At 44.1% G+C, this 21,819-nt stretch overlaps 2 protein-coding genes across 2 annotated transcripts in view; one reads left to right on the top strand and one right to left on the bottom strand.

The window, feature by feature from the left end:
• Nucleotides 1-21,819, top strand: part of PARP1 (poly(ADP-ribose) polymerase 1) — a 37,059-nt gene that overhangs the window by 3,429 nt on the left and 11,811 nt on the right. The window contains exons 5-12 of the mRNA XM_061549870.1: nucleotides 13,371-13,464; nucleotides 16,194-16,310; nucleotides 17,260-17,439; nucleotides 18,207-18,384; nucleotides 19,317-19,457; nucleotides 20,429-20,668; nucleotides 21,364-21,432; nucleotides 21,645-21,777. Coding sequence (XP_061405854.1) covers nucleotides 13,371-13,464; nucleotides 16,194-16,310; nucleotides 17,260-17,439; nucleotides 18,207-18,384; nucleotides 19,317-19,457; nucleotides 20,429-20,668; nucleotides 21,364-21,432; nucleotides 21,645-21,777 — 1,152 coding nt within the window. The remainder of the gene's footprint in view (nucleotides 1-13,370; nucleotides 13,465-16,193; nucleotides 16,311-17,259; nucleotides 17,440-18,206; nucleotides 18,385-19,316; nucleotides 19,458-20,428; nucleotides 20,669-21,363; nucleotides 21,433-21,644; nucleotides 21,778-21,819) is intronic.
• LOC133341154 (adenosine receptor A1-like) lies at nucleotides 1,745-8,008 on the bottom strand. The gene is made up of 3 exons (XM_061549603.1): nucleotides 7,622-8,008; nucleotides 6,522-6,812; nucleotides 1,745-4,562 (listed from the first exon to the last, which is right to left on the bottom strand). Exons 1-3 carry the CDS (start codon nucleotides 8,006-8,008, stop codon nucleotides 4,194-4,196), a joined length of 1,047 nt encoding a protein of 348 aa, XP_061405587.1. The 3' UTR covers nucleotides 1,745-4,193.

The following is a 21,819-nucleotide window of genomic DNA, read 5'->3' on the forward strand; positions in this document are numbered from 1 at the left end:
CCATATGGTTAAAGAAATTGATTGACAGTTCTGACTGCTCTTGCTGAGTCTTGTAGAGTGTGTCATTTGCAGGTAGGTCAAAATGATAGGGTATATGGGACTTGTGTAAGTAATATAGTGGGTTGCCACTGGGTGGGACTGACCCACTATATTCATAGCCTTTATCCTTTGCTGTTTTTATGGCACTCATGACCTGTGTACAGCTCGCGAATGGTATAAACAGCAATCTTAAGCACACCTGATAAGGTCTGTTGGTGGTTCTACAGACCTCTTCATGGTGGGGTAATCCTGTGTTTACTTGTGGCCCACCTGGACTTCGGAGCGCACAGCCTGTGCACACACCAAGAAGTCCACCAGTGTTGCTATCTTCGAAATCAATCTTAAAGCTTAGCTTTTCGTTCTGGCTTTACCAGAGTAATTCTTATTTCATTGTAGAAGGATTTTTCAGAATCAATAAATCAGAATTTGTATTTATCCCAGAGGAATCTGATGAGCTATGAAGCTCTTTTTCACAGATGTCCAGTAGATACGGGTCGGCAAGTAATTGTTTTGCACAGTTCTGTTCATATAATTATTTGCAATTTTTCGTCGGTCAGATGCCCCCAAGAATGGGATGCAAATGTGGAGTGCGGTATCAGGTTACATGACTATTATTGACTGTCGTTAACATCGTGAGCAACTCTCTTCAACCGCACGTTTTCCTGCTGCCAATCGGCACACGTTACGTTATGCTATCACTGCAATTAAGAGTGCACCCATTGCCTTGAGCGATGGTTTGGCAGCTCGTTAATATTACAGCAGAGTTCATGCTCTTGAGAGTCATTAATTTATTTAAAAAATGTTGATTAAGCCAAGAGGCTGCATGTTTTTGTAGTTTAACAAGTGTACATACAGACTCGTAATATTGCTGAGTTCCAAAACAATGCATAATTAGTTTTTATACAATGTCGATTTTGTATTGAACAGAGTTCTGTTATGTGGACAGAGTGTTTTTACCCATTTATGATAAGCAGAAACCAGCAGTGTTTGTTTACCAAGCCTCACTCTTCTGGTGAGGCCCAAAATGTGGTTGTTGAAACAGCCCGCTGGATAAACATTTTCAGGGAAAGCATGCCGGACTAAAAATATATTTTATTTTAATGTGGACATGAAGAATATATATTAGTAATAAGTAAGTCACAGATCGGGTAGCTTTCCGACACGGAAGTTTATTATATGATGCTTTTGGAATGTGTGGACATTTTTTGTATGTGTTTTACAAAGTTATTGCTTAAAAAACATATTTTAACACTCGACTATTGATACTGATTGCACAGGTAAGGTTTGAATGCACTCTTGTATTCATGGCAGTAAACGTATCAGCATTTGATAATAGGTTTTTCCCCTTTTTTCTGTCAACAAAACAGGTGTAAAAGTGTTAAAACACGAAACTCAAACCTTTTACGAGGAATCATGTGAGCATTAACCACAATACTTGTGGTCAGAATGCAAAAAAAACATACTCTGACAATAAAAATAAAACATCATAAAATATTTCTCACGACGTTTCAGCCACAACGCAAGCAGCCGTCCTCAGGTGAAAACCAGGTCTGTCGAGGCGACAGCGTCTGAGGCGACAGCGTCTGAATGACGCTGTCGCCTCGACAGACCTGGTTTTCACCTGAGGACGGCTGCTTGCGTTGTGGCCGAAACGTCGTGAGAATTATTTTATTATGTTTTATTTTTATTATTGTATTACTTCCCTTCTACGTGACTTTACCGAAAGAACTAAGAGGATGAATCCCTGCAGTCACGAAAGCTTTAAATCGAAAAATACTCTGACAATATATGCATTGTCCTTGAAACTGATTGGTCCACACCAGAGACAGTTTTTTTTTTAACCTCTCAAACGGTGTTAGACCAGGACAATGCATATATTATCAGAGTATATTTTTTGTTTGCATTCTGACCACAAGCATTGTGGTTAATGCAGACATGATTCCTCTTGAAAGGTTTCAGTTTGGTGTTTTAACATCTTAACACCTGTTTTGTTGCCATAAAAAAGGGGAAAAACCTATTATCATTCTTTGGTACTGGCAAAGGAGGTCCCATGATGTATCAGCATTACTATAATGGTGTCCAGTACATCATCACAAATAAATAAATAAATATAAATAATCAATACAATAATTTGATATACAGTGCTTATACATATTTTAAAGAGGTCTAACACACATGCATGTTGTGTCATGTGGTGTGCCGTAGCAATTATTTTGTAATTTGACCTTTAATCTGTTATGTGTATGTGAAAGGCATGAGGATTATCTGCTTGCCCATTCCCTTGAATTATGCTGGCTGTACAAACTGGCTAGTCCGGCTCATTTTACCGATGTTCATTTGTGCATTTCTTTTTTAATGAAACAGCTACAGAATAAGCTTTGTGTTCACTGGCAAAAGCAGGTTGCTGAGAGAGGTGAAAGTTATTTAGGTTTTCAGGGTTGAGGCTGATAACACTGTGTAACAAAAAATGTTGTTTCCGGGTAGTAAGTGTTATTTCCTAATTGCTTATGCATTAAAAATACAGAAATTGGCTATTATTCCCCACAAACTTTGCTTTTGTGACCAGGACAGTGATATTTTAAAATTTAGCTTTTTTCAATGAGAAAACGGACGAATTTATGTCTTTTCGTTCACATAAAGTCAGAAAAAATCAACATATGAATCAAAATTAACATGTATTTATACTTAAGTAATAAAAAAATGATTACAAAAGATTTAGACACCAAGGCGCATTACCACAGGCGGGACTAGCCACAGCAGACCGAGTTCTCTGTGGGGAGGAACAACGTCAAGTGGGAGCCACTGGTGGACCCCCGGAAGATCCTGATGCCACCACTGCACATCAAATTGGGCCTTATGAAACAATTTGTCAGAGCTGTAACTAAGGAGTCGGCAGCCTTCAAATACCTTCAAGACTTCATCCCTAAACTGTCTGAGGCAAAGGTCAAAGCCGGTGTCTTCGTCGGACCACAGGTAAAGAAGATCCTGGAGTGCAATGAATTCCCCAAGAAGCTCACTAGTAACAAGTAAACCCGTAAAATCCTTTATATGCGTGGTGGCTAGAGTTCTCTCGTCCTCTGGCTTGAGATGGCTGCAATCTATGGGTCAGATGATTGTCTGCCAGTATTAAGCAATTGGTAATTAAATATTTAATTTGTTTTCCCTAAACAGTGTAAAATTTTGGGAAAAAAATTTCACGAAAATTAATTGTCACACACAACGAGTCTGTGTGGAAAATGTCAGCTCGATTGGATCACGGGAAGTGGGTTAAAAAACGACCGAAAGATTTGCACGGTCCTAAGCAAGCAAGCAAGCACGCAAGCACGCAAACTTAATATAAAGGATTTAAAAAGAACACGGTTTGGAACAGCTTTGTCGCAGTGGTTGGTGGTTTCCTGGGCAATCACAAGGTCGAAAACTATGTGGAGCTGGTTGAGACTGGTGAAGAACTACTGCACGATGGGCTGTAGGATGTCCCTCATATATCCTTGATGTTCATCTTGATAAATTCAAGTAGAACATGTGAGCGTTTTCGGAGGAGCAAGGCGAGCGCTTCCACCTGGATATACTGTACTGGACTTTGAACGCCGCTAACATGAACAGTATAACGAGAACATGATGGCAGACTAAATTTGGGGTCTGATTCGTGAAAGTGATTTACAGTATAATCGTAAATCTCGAAAAACTACTCACTTCTAAATCTTTTGTAGTAATTTTTGTAATTTAGTATAAATACATGTTAATTTTGATTCATATGTAGTTTTTTTTTTACTTTATGTGTACAAAAAAACATATTTGCCCGTTTTCTCATTGAAAATAGGTCAATTTCAAAATATCGCTGTCCTGGTCACAAAAGCAAAGTTTGTGGGGAATGATGACCATTTTATATTCTTTTGAGGCATAAACAATTAGGAAATAACACTTACTACCCAGGAACAAAAGTTGTGTTACGTAGTGTAACTATGGACAAATTTTGTCCACATTTACAATGGGAAAATCCCATTCCACCTCCGCCTAAGCTTCAATATTACATACTGTGAAGTAAACTCTTCTCTGAGTTGGTGACTCACAATATTGGCTTTGGAGCTCACAAGCTTATCTGTGATTATGCTTTGCTGGCTCCAAGTTTGCCTGTGAGGAGGCTTAATGCCACGCTACCCTGGGTTGCCCTGCAGCACCATGTTGGGCAGGTTGGTGCGTGAAGTCTCTATGCCCACGATGGTGCTGGGAACCTGCGTGTCATCGTCGGTTTCCCTCGCGCCCCGGCACATAATGAGCGACAGGAAAGCACGACGGTACGACTTCATGCGATAGGCGTACAGGAAGGGATTGACCACTGAGTTGGCATGCGAGAGAATGATGGCGGCGAGAAGCAGGCCGTACGGCGTGTTGCTGCCTGGGCATAATAGGCTGATGCAGTTGAGGACGTGGAGGGGAATCCAGCAGACTGTGAAGAGGAAGAGCACCAGGAAGAGCGAGGTCGCTGTTTTGACCTCCTTCGTCAGCGACTGCATGCTGCGTTCCTGGCAATGAAATCGACTGTTAGGGGCATGTGTGTTGGCATCACAGGAGCGGCTCCTGTGCGGCCAACACACATGGTTATCAACGAAGTTTGGCTCTTTTCGCTTAGCTCCGTGGCATTTTTGGAATTCGTTTTGACTTTGAGAGTATTTCTGATAGCACCCTTTTCAGATGATCGGACAGTCATAAATAAGTGAAAAAATACCTTAAACTTTAGTGTTTTAACACAACATTGAAACTTCCCTTCTTTTTATGGTGATGTGTTGGATCCAAATTTCAGATCCTATCATCTACACCCATCCACGAAAATATCTTCTTATAGCTTCTCAATTAGCCATGGATAAACGTGGAATTATATTACTTTCCCACCATGTCTAGGTAAGTCTTCTTCTCAACAACAAGGCTTGTATAATGTGAGTTTAGTCTTTTGGAAGACAATTTCTGGGTGCCTCTTTGTAGATAAACATGGATGTTAATGAACATTTTTTTTTTACTCCTCTTTTCCGTGAGGAAATTGTAGTACAGTATTCCCTCCTTATTCGCGAGGGATACATTCTGGAGATGCTGAATAGCACATTTCGCGCATAATGATACATTTTTATGAATTACCTTAAATAAATACATAAATAAGCTATTAAATAATGGAAATGATCATAATAACACAAACAAATTGGTTATAATAAAGTAAAAACTAAAGTATTAATAGTGTTATAAGTTAACTACCTTAAATTATGTTGATGCTGCGCATCATAACGTTATCTCATCACTTTCTCACATTCAATTCTCTCTCGTCACTTTCTCTCTCTCTGGGTGCAGTCGTGCAGAGTTCCAGATGCGATTCGCGAATAGACAACATTTCGGATAGGAAGTTCGTGAATAATGAGGGAATACTGGAATAGAATTAGTGTAGTGTTTCTGGTAGTCAACTTCCAAGTGGCTCCTTTATCTACGTATGAACACAGATAATAAGAATCCATCTCTGGCTAACAAGAGTTCCTGTAGATCAATTGTGGCTATGAGTAAGAGTTATAGGGCAGTATAGGTCTATGGATTATAGGAGGTTCACTGTATTAGTAATATCAAAGTTATTAAAATGTAATATTGATAATATAAAGTAATTTCACTGCCGATTGAATTATTTCATTAACTGCTGGATGATGCCTCTCCATGCTGTGTTGGTCATCGTTTTTTTTACCATACTTTACCATTCTGGTTAGTGTGAGTTAGTGGAGGGAGGTGGGCTAAGACCAGTTCAGATATCGCTCGCTACAGAGCTAACCATGACTGGGAATCGAACTCGGGTCGCCTGGTTTATAGCTTGATACATTATCTGCCTCTTTTCCATATAGGACGACATGCAATTGTAACGAGCAATAACAAGGCTGGAGAAGGAGAGAAAATGTACTCTTAAGCCTGCCAAGTAACTTTGCAGTCATGTAGCTTGATACTGAGCTAATTGAGAAGCGAGTAATCGGTTTTGATTTCGCGTGATGGTGAAAAATACCAAACGAGAATTTCACGTGTGGAAAAAATCAATTGTATAATGTAATAATGGTTGCCCATTTGTTTTTCCGCTGTCTCCCTCCAAAAAGAGTTTATGGATTACAGTCAGCTGTCACCAGCCTAAATGATAATATTGTCTTCTATTTACCTAGGAATGCTTCACTTTAGTCCCGTGACTTTTTCAGGAGGGTCCTACATCAGTATGTATTTCGCCTATTCAATTCAATTAGTGTTTGAGGTGGGAGTAAACTGGAGCACCTGAGGAAAATAAAACCCACACATACGAGGGGGTAACTCTCTTAATTGCCGTACTGCTGTCTTGCAGCCGTCTCGCGGCCTTGCAGGCACCATTAAATCTGTACGACTGCTTACACAAGCTGCTATACCGACACGTAAAAAACAAAAAACACCAGCGCGCTACTGAATCGCAACGCTCATTGCTGCCGACGATTGCTTACCTGGGCATTGCCGGCGCCGCCCCTGGCCTCGTTGGCGATGCGACGCAGCTGGTACCGCACTTGCAGGAAGATGCGCGCGTAGATGACGAACATGATGAGCAGAGGCGTGAGCACGCAGCCAAAGAAGTTGAAGTACACCATGTAGTTCATATCAACGACGGCCACGAAGTAGCAGTAGCTGTCGCTGGGCGCACCCTTGTGCCAGCCCATGGCCGGCACCAGGCCGATGAGGAAGGCCACGAGCCAGGTGAGCACGATGGTGATTAGAGCGTTGCGGTGCGTCATTATCACCTACGGGAGGAAGAGGGCGAAGGGTGGCGGTTGTGCAAGATGAGACAGCGCGCGCCCTCGTACGTAAATGTGGAGGGAGCTGCCTTTTAAGCAGCCGTCGTCGTCTAGAAATGATTTGTATTTTCCTGTTGGGTTATTTCCAAAGCATACCTTAATGTTTGACTGGTGCTGATTTGATTGCTTACATTTTTAGCACTGCGTGGGGTTCGCAAAGCACGTTTGTGCTGTACAGCAGACGGTAACAACCCTGGAAAATGGTTCGCAAGGGTTACCCATAGCATGCTGGTGTTATAACACTCATTCCAAATTTTTCTTGTTAATAATTTTTTTTTACTGCGGCTACTGCTGCTTATCAACTGAAATGGAGATTATAAATGCCTATGAGGTCACACACCCTGTTAACCCTTTCCCATTCCGAGACGACTTCAAGTTGCAGGGTGGGTCCCATTCACCGGTGAATCTCGGAACGTGCAAGCGGTTAGCGTTAATTTTATTTAGAGAGGCGTAGCGCAGTTGTTTTAAAGATGTACTCACCACAGAACTGTAGCAACATGACCACACTTTATGATAGCTGGCGCCAAACTGTGCCACATGCCCTTCGCATGGCCTTGTGGGAGCCTCGGTACCGATTAAGTTATTTTATATTTTCTTCCGATCAGTATCGGAAGAAAAACTGATGACGTACATGTACGACATCATGTACGTCATCAGAACGGGAAAGGACTAACTGGCCACATGTTCTGTGATAAAATATTATTGATATGTAAAATAAGACTTGACGCCGACAATGCCGATCGCTGCACGCTCACCTTGTATCGAAACGGGCTGAAAATGGCCACGTATCTATCGACGGCAACAGCCAGCAGGCTGAAGATGGAGCTCTGCGTGAGCATGATGAGCACAGACAGCATGAGCACGCACAGCAGGAAGTTGTGGCGCGGGAGGCCCAGGTCCGTCATGATGGCGCAGGGGATGGCAACAGCACCCACGCACACGTCGGCCACCGCCAGTGACACCAAGAAGTAGTTGGTGACCGTGCGTAGGCGGCGGTTCTTCATTACGGCGACGCACACCAGCAAGTTGCCGACCGACGACAGCAGCGCGATGACGAGCTCCAACAGGATATACGGCACATTGAGAGAGACCTGGCTCGGGCTTTCCGCCTCGATCGGCAGCGTAGTGTTATTGGCGCTCATTTTTACTTCCCAGAGGGTTCTTGGCCACAAGCTGCACCTCACCCGGAGGGTCTTCTGACGGCGGTTCCTCACAGCCGAGTAGCCTTGCTCGTTTTACGGTTTTGAGTTGACGGCTGAGAGCTCGTTCCTAGTCCGTGTTCGACTGTCACATAAGTTGATGAGTGTGGAAAATGCCGCTTCAGCGAGTTGACGCTTCCTCAGGGCAGCAAGATTCTGGAAGCGAATCATCACTACCATTAATAATTCATATGAACATACGTGATGCTTGCGTTAACATATGCACGTTTATTGCTCTTGTTTGCCTTGCCATGGCTAGTGAGCACAGCTGAAGTGTTCCGGGCTTCTTACAGTGTTTGAGTCTTTACCATTCACGGTGTTTTATTCCCCCCACCCCCCCCTCCCCAAATGTTGAACTCTTGCGTTAGCAAAACGCGAGTGATGTGAGCCGTATTTGGTTGCCTGTGCTTATGTACCTTCGTGTTGCAGCGGTCACGTGGGTGATTGTTTGACTTGTGTTTCAGGCGTGTGCATGCCCGCCAGTGTTTGTGGAGGAGTGTCATCGCCATCCATCAGTACCTCTTTTCACAGTGTCAGTGATCCTACATGCCAATATTGTTGTCCCTATGTCCAATTTCCTGCCCCCTCCTCTTCTCACCTGCCTCCATGTGCTGCTAGTTTTCCATGTGTTTACGGCCAAGCCTGTTGACTGTTGCCTGCGCGCCTGTGTCTTGTCTAGTTGGCCTGCAACGCAAACCAACTTCGGCTAATGCCACCAGAATGCTTCTGCCCCGTCCACACCCTTGACTGGCAGAGCATGTTGTAAGTGCAGCTAGCGCACTCAACTGTCTTTTTATGATTATGTAAACAACTGCGTCCGTGTGGTGCACACACATGTATATAGTTCATGGCAGCAGTAAAACGGCAGTGAATTCTGCTTGACAGCGGTTTACCTACTTTTTCCAGAATTTCCTTCCATGTCAACGTCCTGGGACAATTTCACAAATGTGCTACATTAGTGGCACTCGGAACGAATATATCCAGAGTATGAATGGGTTTTGATATTTATCTACAACAACGGGTATATTACATTTGAAAAATGCTGAGCTGATGGGCTCAACTGTGCTCATCTCCAATTTACAGCTCTGCGTAAGTTGTGGAAATTCCATGTTCCTAGAATGGGGTCAAGGCTTCACAGAAGAAAACCGCCATTATCTTCCCACAAAGTGGCCCTCTATTTACCCTGGAGGGCTGATAAAGGGACAAGGGTAAGGGCTGAGTTTAGGTACAGCATAATTTATTTTGACGTTCGTGAAACGGGCGCGAATAGGTTCAACCGGTTATCCATGTGACCAGTGTGTGAGATTGCACAGTGCTGCCCTAAAACGCACAGCAGAGATGGAGCCAGGTCTATTTCCCCAGATTAAACAAACTAGACCCTGCGGTCAGGTATAAGGACAAAAGCACAGGCAGAATAGGTGGGGATCACGGTGGGGTGGTTGTCCTTGCAATGACTGACATTTATTTATTTCACAAGCCAGGGTGCTGTTTGTAAAAACTTGAAACGTAAATTGTTATCCCGTCTTGCGGTGGCATACCACGATCGCGGCAACCCCAGAGCCGTGGTAAAGCCACGAAAGCTTCAAGCTCCAATTTTCGTGGCAAGAAGCACCCTGGATTGTAAAATATAATGATTCAGCCTCTTGCAAGTTGATGATTTGTCACGATTTGGAATGACATAAGCGGGAATCACATTTTTTTCTTTAGATTGTGGTGAAGGGAATGCCTCCAGTGGCTGCTGCAAGATCATATAAACCTGTTAGAACATAAAAAAATAACCAGTTATAACAAGTATTAGTAAATGCATGTATTGTGAGCATTAAAAAAAACGATTTTAGGTGGGTTTATTGTTACATGCTTAGTTCCAACTTTCCACGGGAGGGTATGTTGTCTTGGCTCCATAGAGGTGAATAATTTGCACCAGTAGTCCAGCTAGCTTGCACATATCACTTGTCTGAAACTTTGTGTGTCTTTTTGACACGTAGGCTTTCACGACCAATATTATTCATAAAGGTTTTTTGGGTGAAATCCCGTAAGTATATATGCGTCGTTAAGCCGACACCACGTGACACAACCAATTAATGAGGTTTGTCACGTAAACAAAACATGCCAATTAGTTACTTCAGCCTGCCGGTGTGTTGGAAAATAATTTCATAACATTTACAACTTGCGTAGGACGTTTCGCTGGTAAGTACATTTGACATAGGGCGATTTTGCCAGAATTGCGATCTAACCCAAAAAAACCTTCATTGTGAATTTTGTATGCCTATTGATTCCAAAGATTAAGAAATCTGTACTCTGCTCCCACTCTGGACTGAATAGATTTGTTAGAGCAAGTGCTGTTGATGAATGCCGACTAATACTGGCTTGGCACAGCTCTTTGTACGTGCGAAGTGCCAACTCTTACTTTTAGAAGTTATTTACTCTCGGATGAAGGTCTCTCGCTCATGCGGGTCGCCATCTCTCGTGTTTCTGCAATATCATCCATTGCGTTCCTGCAGAGGAGCTGATCTTATTGCTCCATGTACAGAGTGGTCGTTTCAACGTACGCCTTCTCTCCTTTATCTGCCATTCCACCACCTATCTCACCCCACAAGCCATCGTTCTTTCTAGCGACATGTGCTGCCCGAGGCGGCCTTTCATCGACGGTCATTATGGTGTCTCCGAAGTGCATTTGGCATTGCATATAATTGCCTTTTATTGTGTTCGCAGTGCCTCTGTGAAACTTAAATATTGGAAGCAGTGAATAAAAAAAAAACCCCTGAGCTTCCCCTGAGGTCTTTCTAAGCCATATGTTTTTCTGCACAGTATGACATATTTGCAGTTGTCTTAGAATCTAATTAACAGTTGTTAGCTTTATTATTAACTTGGCACCCCCACATCCCATGGTGCCTGTAAATGTTATGGTAACCCGAGATTCCCTTGCCTGGGGCTGTTGTGTTTAGCAGTGTGTGCGTACGCTACCACATTAGGTGCACAGACACTGCGTGTATGTGGGTGTCTGTACAATATTATTTTGATATTTCTACGAGACACCCACAGATTTTGTGCCCCTGGTCAAATTTGAACAGATGTTGAATATGGTTTGCCATTGCAATGTATAACGTGGCCACAGTAATTAATGACTGCTATTTTGCTCATGTGAGTATGGAAACACTGCTTGCAGCCCTGAACCAGTGGTGGAAATTGCACATTGCTATGGCAGAGACGAGTCTCTCTTTAGAATTTACAATCGCACGGCCAATCAGTAAGTAGAAGTAACTAATTGGCGTTTTGTTAACGTGACACATTTATTACTTAAAGCCGTGTCGGGTGGTGGAGGGTTGCGACACATTTATACTTACGCGATCTAACCCAAAAACCTTTAATATAAAGAATGTGTTTTTGTTGGCTTAGGTGGTTGATCTGCTGGGATGTTAATTAGTGGCTGTTATTTCAATAAGTTGTTTGCTTAAGCTATTGATAATCTCTGTGATTAAATTACCAAAATGTTGCCAAGTGTACATTTGACAATTTACGAGCGGTCATTGCATTCCCACGTCACAAGTAACATACAAAAGTTTTAAATTGCCCACGACTAAATTGGGGGAAAAAGGTCAAAATGTCCACACATTTCCACAAAACATGAGGTTTACTCTTGAAACGAAACCATGAATCTCAATCGTTTCTCACCTGGTTAAATATGGGACGTTGACTATAAGAGCTCAGCCTTGTTTTTTTGTTATTTATATTTATGTTCTGAGTTACGCTAGCTGACAAAGAACATCCCGGCGGATGACACTGACAATTGTTTACCTTGGTGCAGGCCTGGTCCCTTCCTCGAGATGTGCCGGGCGTGGTGCTGCCTTTTCTTATCACCGTTTAAGTTTCACTGGTACCGCCAACACAGCCGACACCACCGTGTCACTGCCAGTAAAGAGAGAGTTAGCTCCTCGGCTCCCAGAATTCCTCTGTGCGGGGGTGGCCGTGTGGTTGCGACTTTGAGTTGCCGCTTCCACCATCGTGGACACACGATGGCGATTGCCGGCGACACGCGAATGGGCCAGGGTCGCCCTAATTGTGCCACTCGGGATGAGATTCGGTGACACGGGGGTTTGACCAAAGTTGTCGAGTGGTATTGGGTGGGGAACAAACACCACTGCTAATTATTTTAACATAATCCCTTCTGACAGCACGGACCTCCCTAATTTTCAGTCTGCGATATGCACATGAGGTGTGGAGATGAATGCCCAGAGACAAGCCATGCTTACGAGGCGACGACATACAAAACCCGGCATGAATAGGTCCGCAACCTTATTGATGTACTGCCTAATAGAGGCACATTGCTGCCTAGCAAGCAGATGTCACACTCATGTGATGGTTCCATGTCAACAAATGTGCACATTTGAAAGGAAGCAAGATACAAATTCGACTGGTTTGAGCACAGAGGAGGGTTAAGCGTTAGCAGCAAACGGCGGTTGCATGTCTAGTGTCTGTATTTCCTTCTCAGAGGCAAAACACTTCAACCGTTTTCAAATCGTCCCACGCACCCAGAGGGGCCATTGAGTCTCTCAGGAAATGTTTATCCTTGGAGGGCTCTTGCATGATCCTAAATAAAAAATGATTTAATTAGCTCATTCTTTTAGCTTCCAGCCTTCGATGAGTTATTAGAATTGTATTTGCGTGGCGGTGAAGTGAAAGTGATGCTGTTATAAATGCCCAATTCTTTAAGCGCCAATGCCTGATACAGGATCCATGCAGGAGCACCTTCTGTTATTTAGAGCAATTACGTTAACAGTTGCGGAGGCTTAGGCCTCCCTTAAAAACAAGAGACTTGTCTCAGTCAATTGTTCCCGAGTAAATGAAGGCAAGTGACTCATTATTCTCACTTTGTCTTGCAACCTTATGCTTTGATGTTACACAGTGGTATAGAGTCCACATTCCAACGTCTTACCCTTATTGCCCAAATTCATGTCAACTATACTTTCGCTTGGAAAATCATATTTGCACAAGTGCCAAGGAGTTCCTACAGCATTCAACAATTCCCTTAACATAAGTGCAACGTGTATTAGTATAGATTCTTGAACAAAAAATACATGCGATAAATTGCGTGTGTAAGAATTTATGTTTTTCAATCTTCTCTACATTGTATGTTATGCCCTCCCTTGACCCCTACAGCCAGTAGTTGCTGCAACATTCATCACGGTGTAAAAAAATAATCAATTCCATATCGAGTTGTGGCCTTGGATTTCCAGAGTCAATCTTAACACGTCCCAAAATATACAGTAAATAAAATTAATGTGGAACTTTTGTTGCCTTCTTGCAGAAAACGTAAAGCAGAGGATCAGGTAGATGAGGTGGCCAAGAAGATCAAGTTGGAGTCCATGAAACAGAAGGAAGAGGAAGATAAGATGCTAAAGGTGGGCATGTGCTTGTCTGTACGTATGCATGTCTGCTTCCGTATGTGTGCATCAGTGCTTTCCCAGTTGCCTCGCCGTATGCTTGTGTGCCCTGTTTGTACGTACGTCAGTGCATTTCTATGTGGATGTGTGTGGTTGAGTGTTTGGCTGTGCTTGGTGTTGTGGAGCAGCGTTCCGTTGTTACTACACTGAAGTATGAAGCTGTTCCGTTGTTAGCACACTGAAGTATGAAGCTGGTGACCTGGTTTCACTTCCCAGACACGGATAACACCAGCGGAAAGTCAAAACCAGTCGTTAGGCCTCCCCTCTGTTGATTCAGCTGTAAATTAGTATTTGATACTGTGTCTTAAAAATCAGTACTTGGGCAGGCAGAGGTGGCCGGGAATGGTTGTGCACCACACCACTACCCCATTGTGTGTTGTGCTGCACTTGCCACAGCAGTTTTTTATGGCTATACGTGGAATGTGTCTTTTTTTGTGTGTATGGGGCAGTTAACGACGTGTTTGCCAGCTGTGCTATGATCCCTGTGACCCGGGTGTAATTCGCAATTGTTTTGAAGTAACGCCAGTGGCAATTGTTAATTCAACCTAGGCTGGCCTGCGGCTAGATTGACTCAGGCTAAAATGAGTGCCAGGTGCAATGTGTCAACAATCACTGGGGACGTCGGCACAAACACAGACCACGGCACCCACTCCATGCTGTGCACCAGGTGTAATAGAAACTCGCCAATAGCACTTGCTTCAACAGTCTCTAGCATTGAGTCAGGGCATCTGTGCGATTGCTTTATTAAAGTAACTCGCCATAACTGAGATTGTGTGCGTTTTTATTGCAAACTTAGTTTTCCTTGTTTTAAAATACAAAATCAACGAGGATTCTCGATGCAATGTGATGATTTTTGTTGTCTTGAAGCATTGTGGGTCCTTGTGAAAATCTATGTTTATTTGTATACCGCTTGCCTCTGTTTATGAAAATCAGTGGGAGGTTCAATAACATTTTGAGGAGGCAGCCCCAACAGTTTTAATTTATTTCAAACCAGCCATGGGAATCCATAATACAGATTTTTTGGGTTAGATCGCGTAAATATATAAATGTTGTTAAAGCCACCATAAACAGCACACCGATGTGTTGGAGAGCAAAGCCACAACATTTACAATTCGAGTACGACGTTTCGCCAGTAATTACGACTAGCTTCATCAGGCGACAGCCAGATTTATGGAGAAATTCTGTGGAAATAACCCAGCCATGGGAAACTTTTCTTTACTGATGTCCAAAGAGGATTCTAGATTTGAAGTTTGTCCAAAGAGGACTTTTAATTACCTATGACAAGCCATACATTAATACTCTCACCTCGGTCACTTTTGTCACTGCGAGTGGTCCTGCAGTGACTGAGCACGCTAAAATGGGAAACGCATTGTTACTAGGTCACAAATATTCCCCTCTGGTACCCGATTAGTGCAGCTAAAATGCTTTCAGTGATAAATAAATGTCGTTATGAAGTCGCTTCGCTGCGGGCCGTATGAAATGTCACGGGCCGGATGTGACTCAGCTGCTGTAGGTTCTTCAACCCTGCTCTTTCCCATGCCACGGTTCTGCCTGAAATTGCAACGGCCGCAAGTGTGGCAGCTTTTCATCCTTGACGGGAGAGCCTATTCACAACGCTGAATTTGCTGCGCTTTTGGTCCTGAGCATCGGTGCTCCCCCCCCCTCGCCTTCACCTTCCCCAGCCGCCTCCTCACCTTCCACCCTTCCCTTGCGGCCATAATTGGCGGGACCGAGATTATCCCGAGCCATCTAGAACGCACAAATGAGGCGCGGCGTCCCTTAATCCAGCTCGTTAGTTGCATGTGACTGTGGTGCTGGATGTAGCTGGAGGGCCCCACAGTGCAGGTAATTAATGCGCCGGTTTGCGGGGTAGGTGGCTGCGTTATTAATAGGCTTCCCCACGGTGAATGTGCACGTCGTTTAAACAACACCCCCTGTGCAAGGCCTTGTTTGCAGAAAGAGGTGTCAAGCGTACGGTCACAGCTGTTTTGACGCGTGGCTATTAAGTGCAATGAATGTGTGGAATTCTAATTGTTTATTTAATTAGTAGAGCCAAATAATGAGGTTGTTTTTGTTATTGCCAAATGGGAGTTGAAAATAAATTCGTTGTCATACGGCTCGTCTTGTACATTCATATCTTGGATTGTACACACGTCACCTGTCTGCTACATAGGTATCTCATCTTGTACACAAGTAACCTGTATTGTACATACGTATCTCATTTTGTACGCATGTAACGTCCTGTATTGTACATACGTATCTTGATTGTGTGTCCTAGCTTGTCGAATGTGGCTTTGAGGCTTCCTTGACAAGGAAAATTTTAAAAAACAGGGTTTAGGTGCGCTCTGCTGATTTCACTGTTGCATCACTCTCGTACTTTTGAATACAACACCACTGCAGTGTACTCTTAGGTTTTTTCGGTAAAGTCACGTAGGTAAAAAATACAATTAATAGAAACAAAATAAAATAATAAATCACGACGTTTCGGAGGCAACACAAGTCTCCGTCATCAGGTGGGACCGTCACAGCTAAATTTACTGTATCAAGTGGTTTCACTAGAATGTTCCCAAAATATGTTTTTTTCATTATCAAACCTTCACATGGAATCTACAAGATAATCTCTATAATTTCAACAATATATATATGATTTCCTCTTAAGTGCATATTGCCTGTTCATGCCCCAACAGAAGCAGAGCAATGTTATCTGGAGCTTCAAGGATGGCTTGAAGAGTTGCAGCGATGAGATTGACCTCAAGGAGCTGCTGATTGCCAACAAACAGGCCGTGCCATCCGGCGAGTCTGCGGTAAGGCCCGCGGCGAATGCCCCGAAGTAAGAAATTCAACGGCTGATCTGAAAATCGGCGAACCACAAAATGAGTTTTGAAGGACCACAGGTTGTAAGGAGAAATGTAATGTTTGGGGGATAAGGTTTGGATTATGGCCGATAAGATTTTACTGATGGACCACGGCATTTTTGCAGAGAAGCAAGTGTTGGGCACGATTGAGCCTCCCTCTACAAAAAAGGGGTGGACACCGATGCTTTTTGTTTTGTTTATTACAACTCAACGCAACCCCGGTACAATACGCCGATCATTAAACGGTGGTGGCGGTGGGGGGGTGAATAGAAACTCTGTGAAGAGCAACCTGATTTTGGCGCGACAGGATCCAATGTAGGGGGAATAATTGGGTTCGCTTCATCACCCAAGTGGGGACCATGTGTGGGGGCATGAAGATTTATATTGAGGAGGGGTAAGGGGGAAGTTAACTAACATACTGGGGGGACAGGTGGAGGGAGGAGGGGGGGGGGGGCAGATGACTTTGTTAATATTACACTTGACATTATGATGATGATGCCATATATCCCAGAACATCCCACCAATACTCTTTCAAAAATATCCTGCATTGGGATCTTTGGCCAATGTGTTTTTTGAGAGGAGAAAACTTAAAAGCAGATGGCGGTGAGACCGTGAGAGCAGTCCTTGAAGGACGTATCAACTATGTAACAAGGGGGAGACTGAAACCCAAATGTTGGTGCTCATGAGACTGTAAGAGCTGCTGTGAGATGTCCAGGATTGTCTTCATAACAGCTGCGAGATCTGGCAGAAGCAATTATAAGGAGTGATTGGATCAGCAGTTTTTTGCTGTTGGCCACTTAACCTTGTGAGTGTGGGATCCAATCCGTACTTGATTGCAGTTGTTAATGTATAAACGGGCTTTTGTTTGTCTTTCCGTTCCCCTGTGTGTTGCTACCAGGTGCTGGAGCGCCTGGCTGACGGAATGGCGTTCGGTGCGCTTCTGCCATGTGCAGAGTGTAAGGACGGGCAGCTCGTGTGCATGAGTGACGCTTACCGCTGCACGGGGAACATCTCCGGCTGGACCAAGTGCACATTCAGCACAAAGACACCCAAGCGCAATGAGTGGATCATCCCAAAGGCAAAGCGGGGGGGGGGGGGTATTGTTAGCACCGCGTCGTGCCATGGCTTTTACAGGGGTAGGATGTTCTCCGAGCGCTGAGAACGTGTGTTTTTAGGGAACGCATGGAATTGATTGTTACCGTTTCGCATTTTACCGTTGTTTGGTTTAACTTGTATGTTTTGTCATTTTTGTGCTTTTAAAGCTGTGCTTGTATGCATTGCTTGTTAGTTTTTGTGATGTTTATTTTTTTCACTCTCCAATTGCTTGATGGCGTTGGTGTGCATTGTTTTTAAAGCTTATTTGTACACATTCCAACAAAATTTATTTTTATCAATCTCCCTGTCTCCCTTACAATGGAGACTCCATTCTTATTGAACCCTCATTTGGTGTTAAGTCAGCTTTGCCAGCTCCCCATCCTTTCCCCATGTTCAGATCCAGGCTCAAGTCTTTCCTCTTCTCTTGCTGTGTCTCTCTGAAATGTCATCATTTACAGCTGTACTACATAGCTGTCTATATACCTGCGATTAGCACAGTAGGGTATGGTGTGAAAGAAGTCCAACATACAGACATGAGTCTCCTTTCCCTCGCTGCCCTACGTCATCCTACTACTCTTGCCCACCAAAAACAACCTCTAAGAAATCATTTCTTGTACATCATCTAATGACGTGTTATAATTTTATACCCGTATCACTCCAAATTGTACAAACTGTAAAAGTCATTGATCAATTGATTCTTTGTCCGGCACCACTCTCTGGCTGCCCCCTTGTCATCACTGCCCTGCCTAGGAGTTCAAGGATGTGCCATTCCTAAAGAAGTATAAGTACAAGCAGCGCGAGCGCGTCTTCATGTCCGCCCAAGCTACTACCAGCCCGCCACGCGCTGCCACCGTCGCCACTGCCACCGTCGCCACTGCCGCAACCAAAAGTGGAGAAGCCCCCGGAACCAGCGCTGGCGCAGTCCCAGGTAACTGGCAGAGGGTGGGTACCGGTCGACTGCTGTCGTGCCCTTTGTTTAAAGGAAGACGAAATGCAGATAAAAAGCGATCTGGTGCTATTTTATAGATGCATTACACGAGCTGTTTGTCCCGAGCTGTGTGACATGAGTTTGAAGTTCTAGATTTGAAGCTTTCGTGACTGCAAGGATTCATATTCTTAGGTTTTTTCGGTAAAGTCATGTAGGTAAAAAAATTTAAATTAATAAAAGTTAAATAAAAATAAAAATCACGACGTTTCGGAGGCAACACAAGCTTCCGTCTTCAGGTGGAACCGTCACAGCATGACTGCTGCATCAAGTAAGAGAAATTCCAAGAAAACAGTCCTTGTATATATACTGGTTGAGGGTGACTTTACCGAAAAAACCTAAGAATATGAGTTTGAAGCTTTGTTAATAGAAAGTTACGGCCACATAGCTCTCAGCAATACCGCTATGGTGCCTTCTGGTAGATGTCTGCCATGCTGGAATCCGTTCATCTCCACAAATTCAGAGCTGAGGGACCCTGGCTACTTTGTTTCGATGAATTATCACGATTTGGCATCATTATTCAGTAAACATTATGACCTGGCTGCATTGATTACAGTGCATTTAGCGGTACTAATGGCTATGGAGGTCATGTAAAGCAAATACATAAAGCGTTCGCATTTTAAGCGAGAATTCAATTTATGTATTATGAGCATGAAAATAAATTTTAATCGATGATTCTATGCATCGTTACATGTTAATGAAATACCTCTCGATTGTTTTGTGGTTTGCATTTTGTCTTTGTCTATTTGTTTCGATATGTCTACAAATATCTTTGTGTCTGTCTCATGTCGTGTGTGGTCTCCAATGCCTGTTGTGTGCCCCCTGCCTGACTACTCACGTTGTTCGCTGCCGCGGTTTTCCCATGGTGGGTGCAGGGAAATTATTGGTCGGCAAGGCGTTGTGCTTGGTGGGGAAGCTGCAGAAGAGTCGTGATGATATCAAGGCACTGGTGGAGAAACTGGGAGGCAAGATGACCAGCACAGTCTCCAAGGCCGACTTCTGCATTAGCACCAAGAGTAAGTGCTTTCCTCCTCGATGTGTGTCCAAAGAGTGATCACCCACGAGTGATCATGAAGGCACCTTTGCTAAATGCCTTGAAACACTGGACCACATTTTAGAGCAAACGACATCAAAAATTGTCACCCCCAGCACCTGGGATTGCTCCCAGCATCTGCGAGCAACGACTGACACCTTTGGTATATTCATGACATAGGGTGATGGTGTTCTGTCGAGCTAATGAAAATGCAGTTAAGAACTGTTTTTGAAGGACAATGATTGGTCTGCAAAGCACACACCACCGAGCAGCCATGTGATCTCTCTCTTTGATGTGATTGGAAGTTGCCATCCAAGTTGTGCTTTGGCTTGCTGTTTTTTATTGTTAGCATATTGTGCAACAATTGCTGATGAGATTTTCCATCAAAAATTGCCATAAAATGGCCCTCTTAATGTCGTGAAAGTCATGGGAGGGCATATTTTGGTGAAGAGGTCATCACGACCAATGGCACTGTGATGGTCTTGAAATTACGTCCAATGTGCTGGGTCCCACAGTTCTAGCAAATTCAACATCCAAATTGAAATGATCACCGTTTATCAGCATCACCACCACCACCACCACAATCCGGCTTTGTCTACCGTTCACCAATCTCTGTGTGCCCACTCAAGTTATCATCTTAGTAGCCTGCCCTCCATCCTGGACCTGTGACAGTAAACACAATGCTGTTCATCGTACCTCTTCATACATTACACTTTTGCGTAACTTAAAGATCATGTGAGGTATGAAATGGAACAACACCACAGGCAATGGGGGATCAACACCAGATGCAGTACATATCCATAGATGTCTCTGCTGTCATTGCACAATGCATTTGCATTCCATTTCCTGATTGTCCACTTTCCACTATTATGAGTTCCTATTGGGCACAAGTCGTCATCAACTCTACATCCTCCTTCGCGCTCTCCCTTCTCTTCTCCTTCCCCCACCGTGCAGAGGAGGTGGAGAAGATGTCAAAGAAGATTGCGGAGGCTCAGACGTACAACGTATGCGTGGTGGCGGAGGATCTGCTCGCAGAGGACTCGGGGCGGCCCTTGGCTGAGCTGGTGTCGGCGCACCGCCTCTCGACCTGGGGGGCGTCAATCAAGGTTGAGCAGGAGCCAACGGTGAAGACCGAGCCAGTGCTGGAGGTTCCCAAGGAGGCGTCGGCTAAGAGCAGCAAACGAAAGTCGGAGGGTATGCGCCGTCGCACGTGGGGGAGAGTGATGATGGCGAATGCTGGTTGTTCAGGCCCTGTTTGTGGTTTAGGTCCGAACAGGCTTGAAGGATGGCGCGAAGAAATGCTCAAGCATTATTTTGCGGAACCTTACTGAAATATTGAATCTTCAAATTGACGCTTTCATAGATTAAAAAAGGCTATTATTAATACGTGAAATAAGTTAAATAGCTCAATTAATAGATCACACACGTGTAATTCACTATGCTGAATGTTGGAGAAATCTTGCATTTTGTTAACTGTCGTGTAATATATGTACCTTATGGCGGTACCCCGGGGTACAATAGTACCCCGGCTCTTGCATAATGTCCGTGATGCAGTCATTTTTAGTCTGTTGATGATCGGCGATGCGGCAATCGACTCATCTCGACGAGCTGTACACGATGCACCACTATGGTGCGTACGAGCGTTCAGGGTTTCGGCGCAATCGTCCTCGCTGCGTTTCGACATCGTGGAGTAGCACTGATTTCGGATTGAGTGTTACCCCAGTCGTGGAGTTAAGCACAGAAATAAAATATTTAATTGCCTCAGCCAATTTGTATTATTTGGTAGCCCTGGGTACCGCCATAAGGATCATATTGTGGAAGTAAATTTCTGCTCGTGTGTATTTACTTTTGAATGTGTGGTATGTGTGTACACCTGTGTGCTTGTATAGGTCAGAAGGCCGAGGCGAATAAGCTGAAGCTGACTGTGAAGGGTCGTGCTGCCGTGGACCCCTTGTCTAGTGAGCCAAACACTAATCTACGACACTTAAATTGTCTTCATACCAATAGGTTTTGTTGGTGACATGTATGCGTTGCCGTGTGATGTGAAATTAATGGCGAGCGGAGGACACTTCAGTCTTTTCAAATGCACGTCCTCCCCTCCTCTCACCGGCACACCGGGGCCAAGATTGGACCCGCTCATGTTGGAGGTATTGCTTTTCCCCGACCGTAGATTTGGTGGATGTGGCCCACGTGCTGGAGGATCATGGCATGATCTACGGCGCCGCAATGAGTCTGGTGGATGTTGAGAGAGGAACCAACTCGTACTACAAGCTGCAGCTGCTGGAGTGTGACCTCAATCGAAAGTGAGCGACAGATGCACGCGCATGCCAGAGCAGGCCAGGACA

Source organism: Lethenteron reissneri, chromosome 11 (assembly GCF_015708825.2).
Source record: "Lethenteron reissneri isolate LAM-NWPU_2019-01 chromosome 11, ASM1570882v1, whole genome shotgun sequence".
Taxonomy (NCBI): Eukaryota; Metazoa; Chordata; class Hyperoartia; order Petromyzontiformes; family Petromyzontidae; genus Lethenteron; species Lethenteron reissneri.

Bases quoted from the DNA above. Each gene is read 5' to 3' on its own strand.
- LOC133341154 (XM_061549603.1), bottom strand. From the start codon at position 8,008: ATGAGCGCCAATAACACTACGCTGCCGATCGAGGCGGAAAGCCCGAGC. The intron at 6,813-7,621 runs GTGAGCGTGCAG...TTCCTCCCGTAG, and splicing joins TCAGCCCGTTTCGATACAAG to GTGATAATGACGCACCGCAA. The intron at 4,563-6,521 runs GTAAGCAATCGT...TTTCATTGCCAG, and splicing joins GCGGCGCCGGCAATGCCCAG to GAACGCAGCATGCAGTCGCT.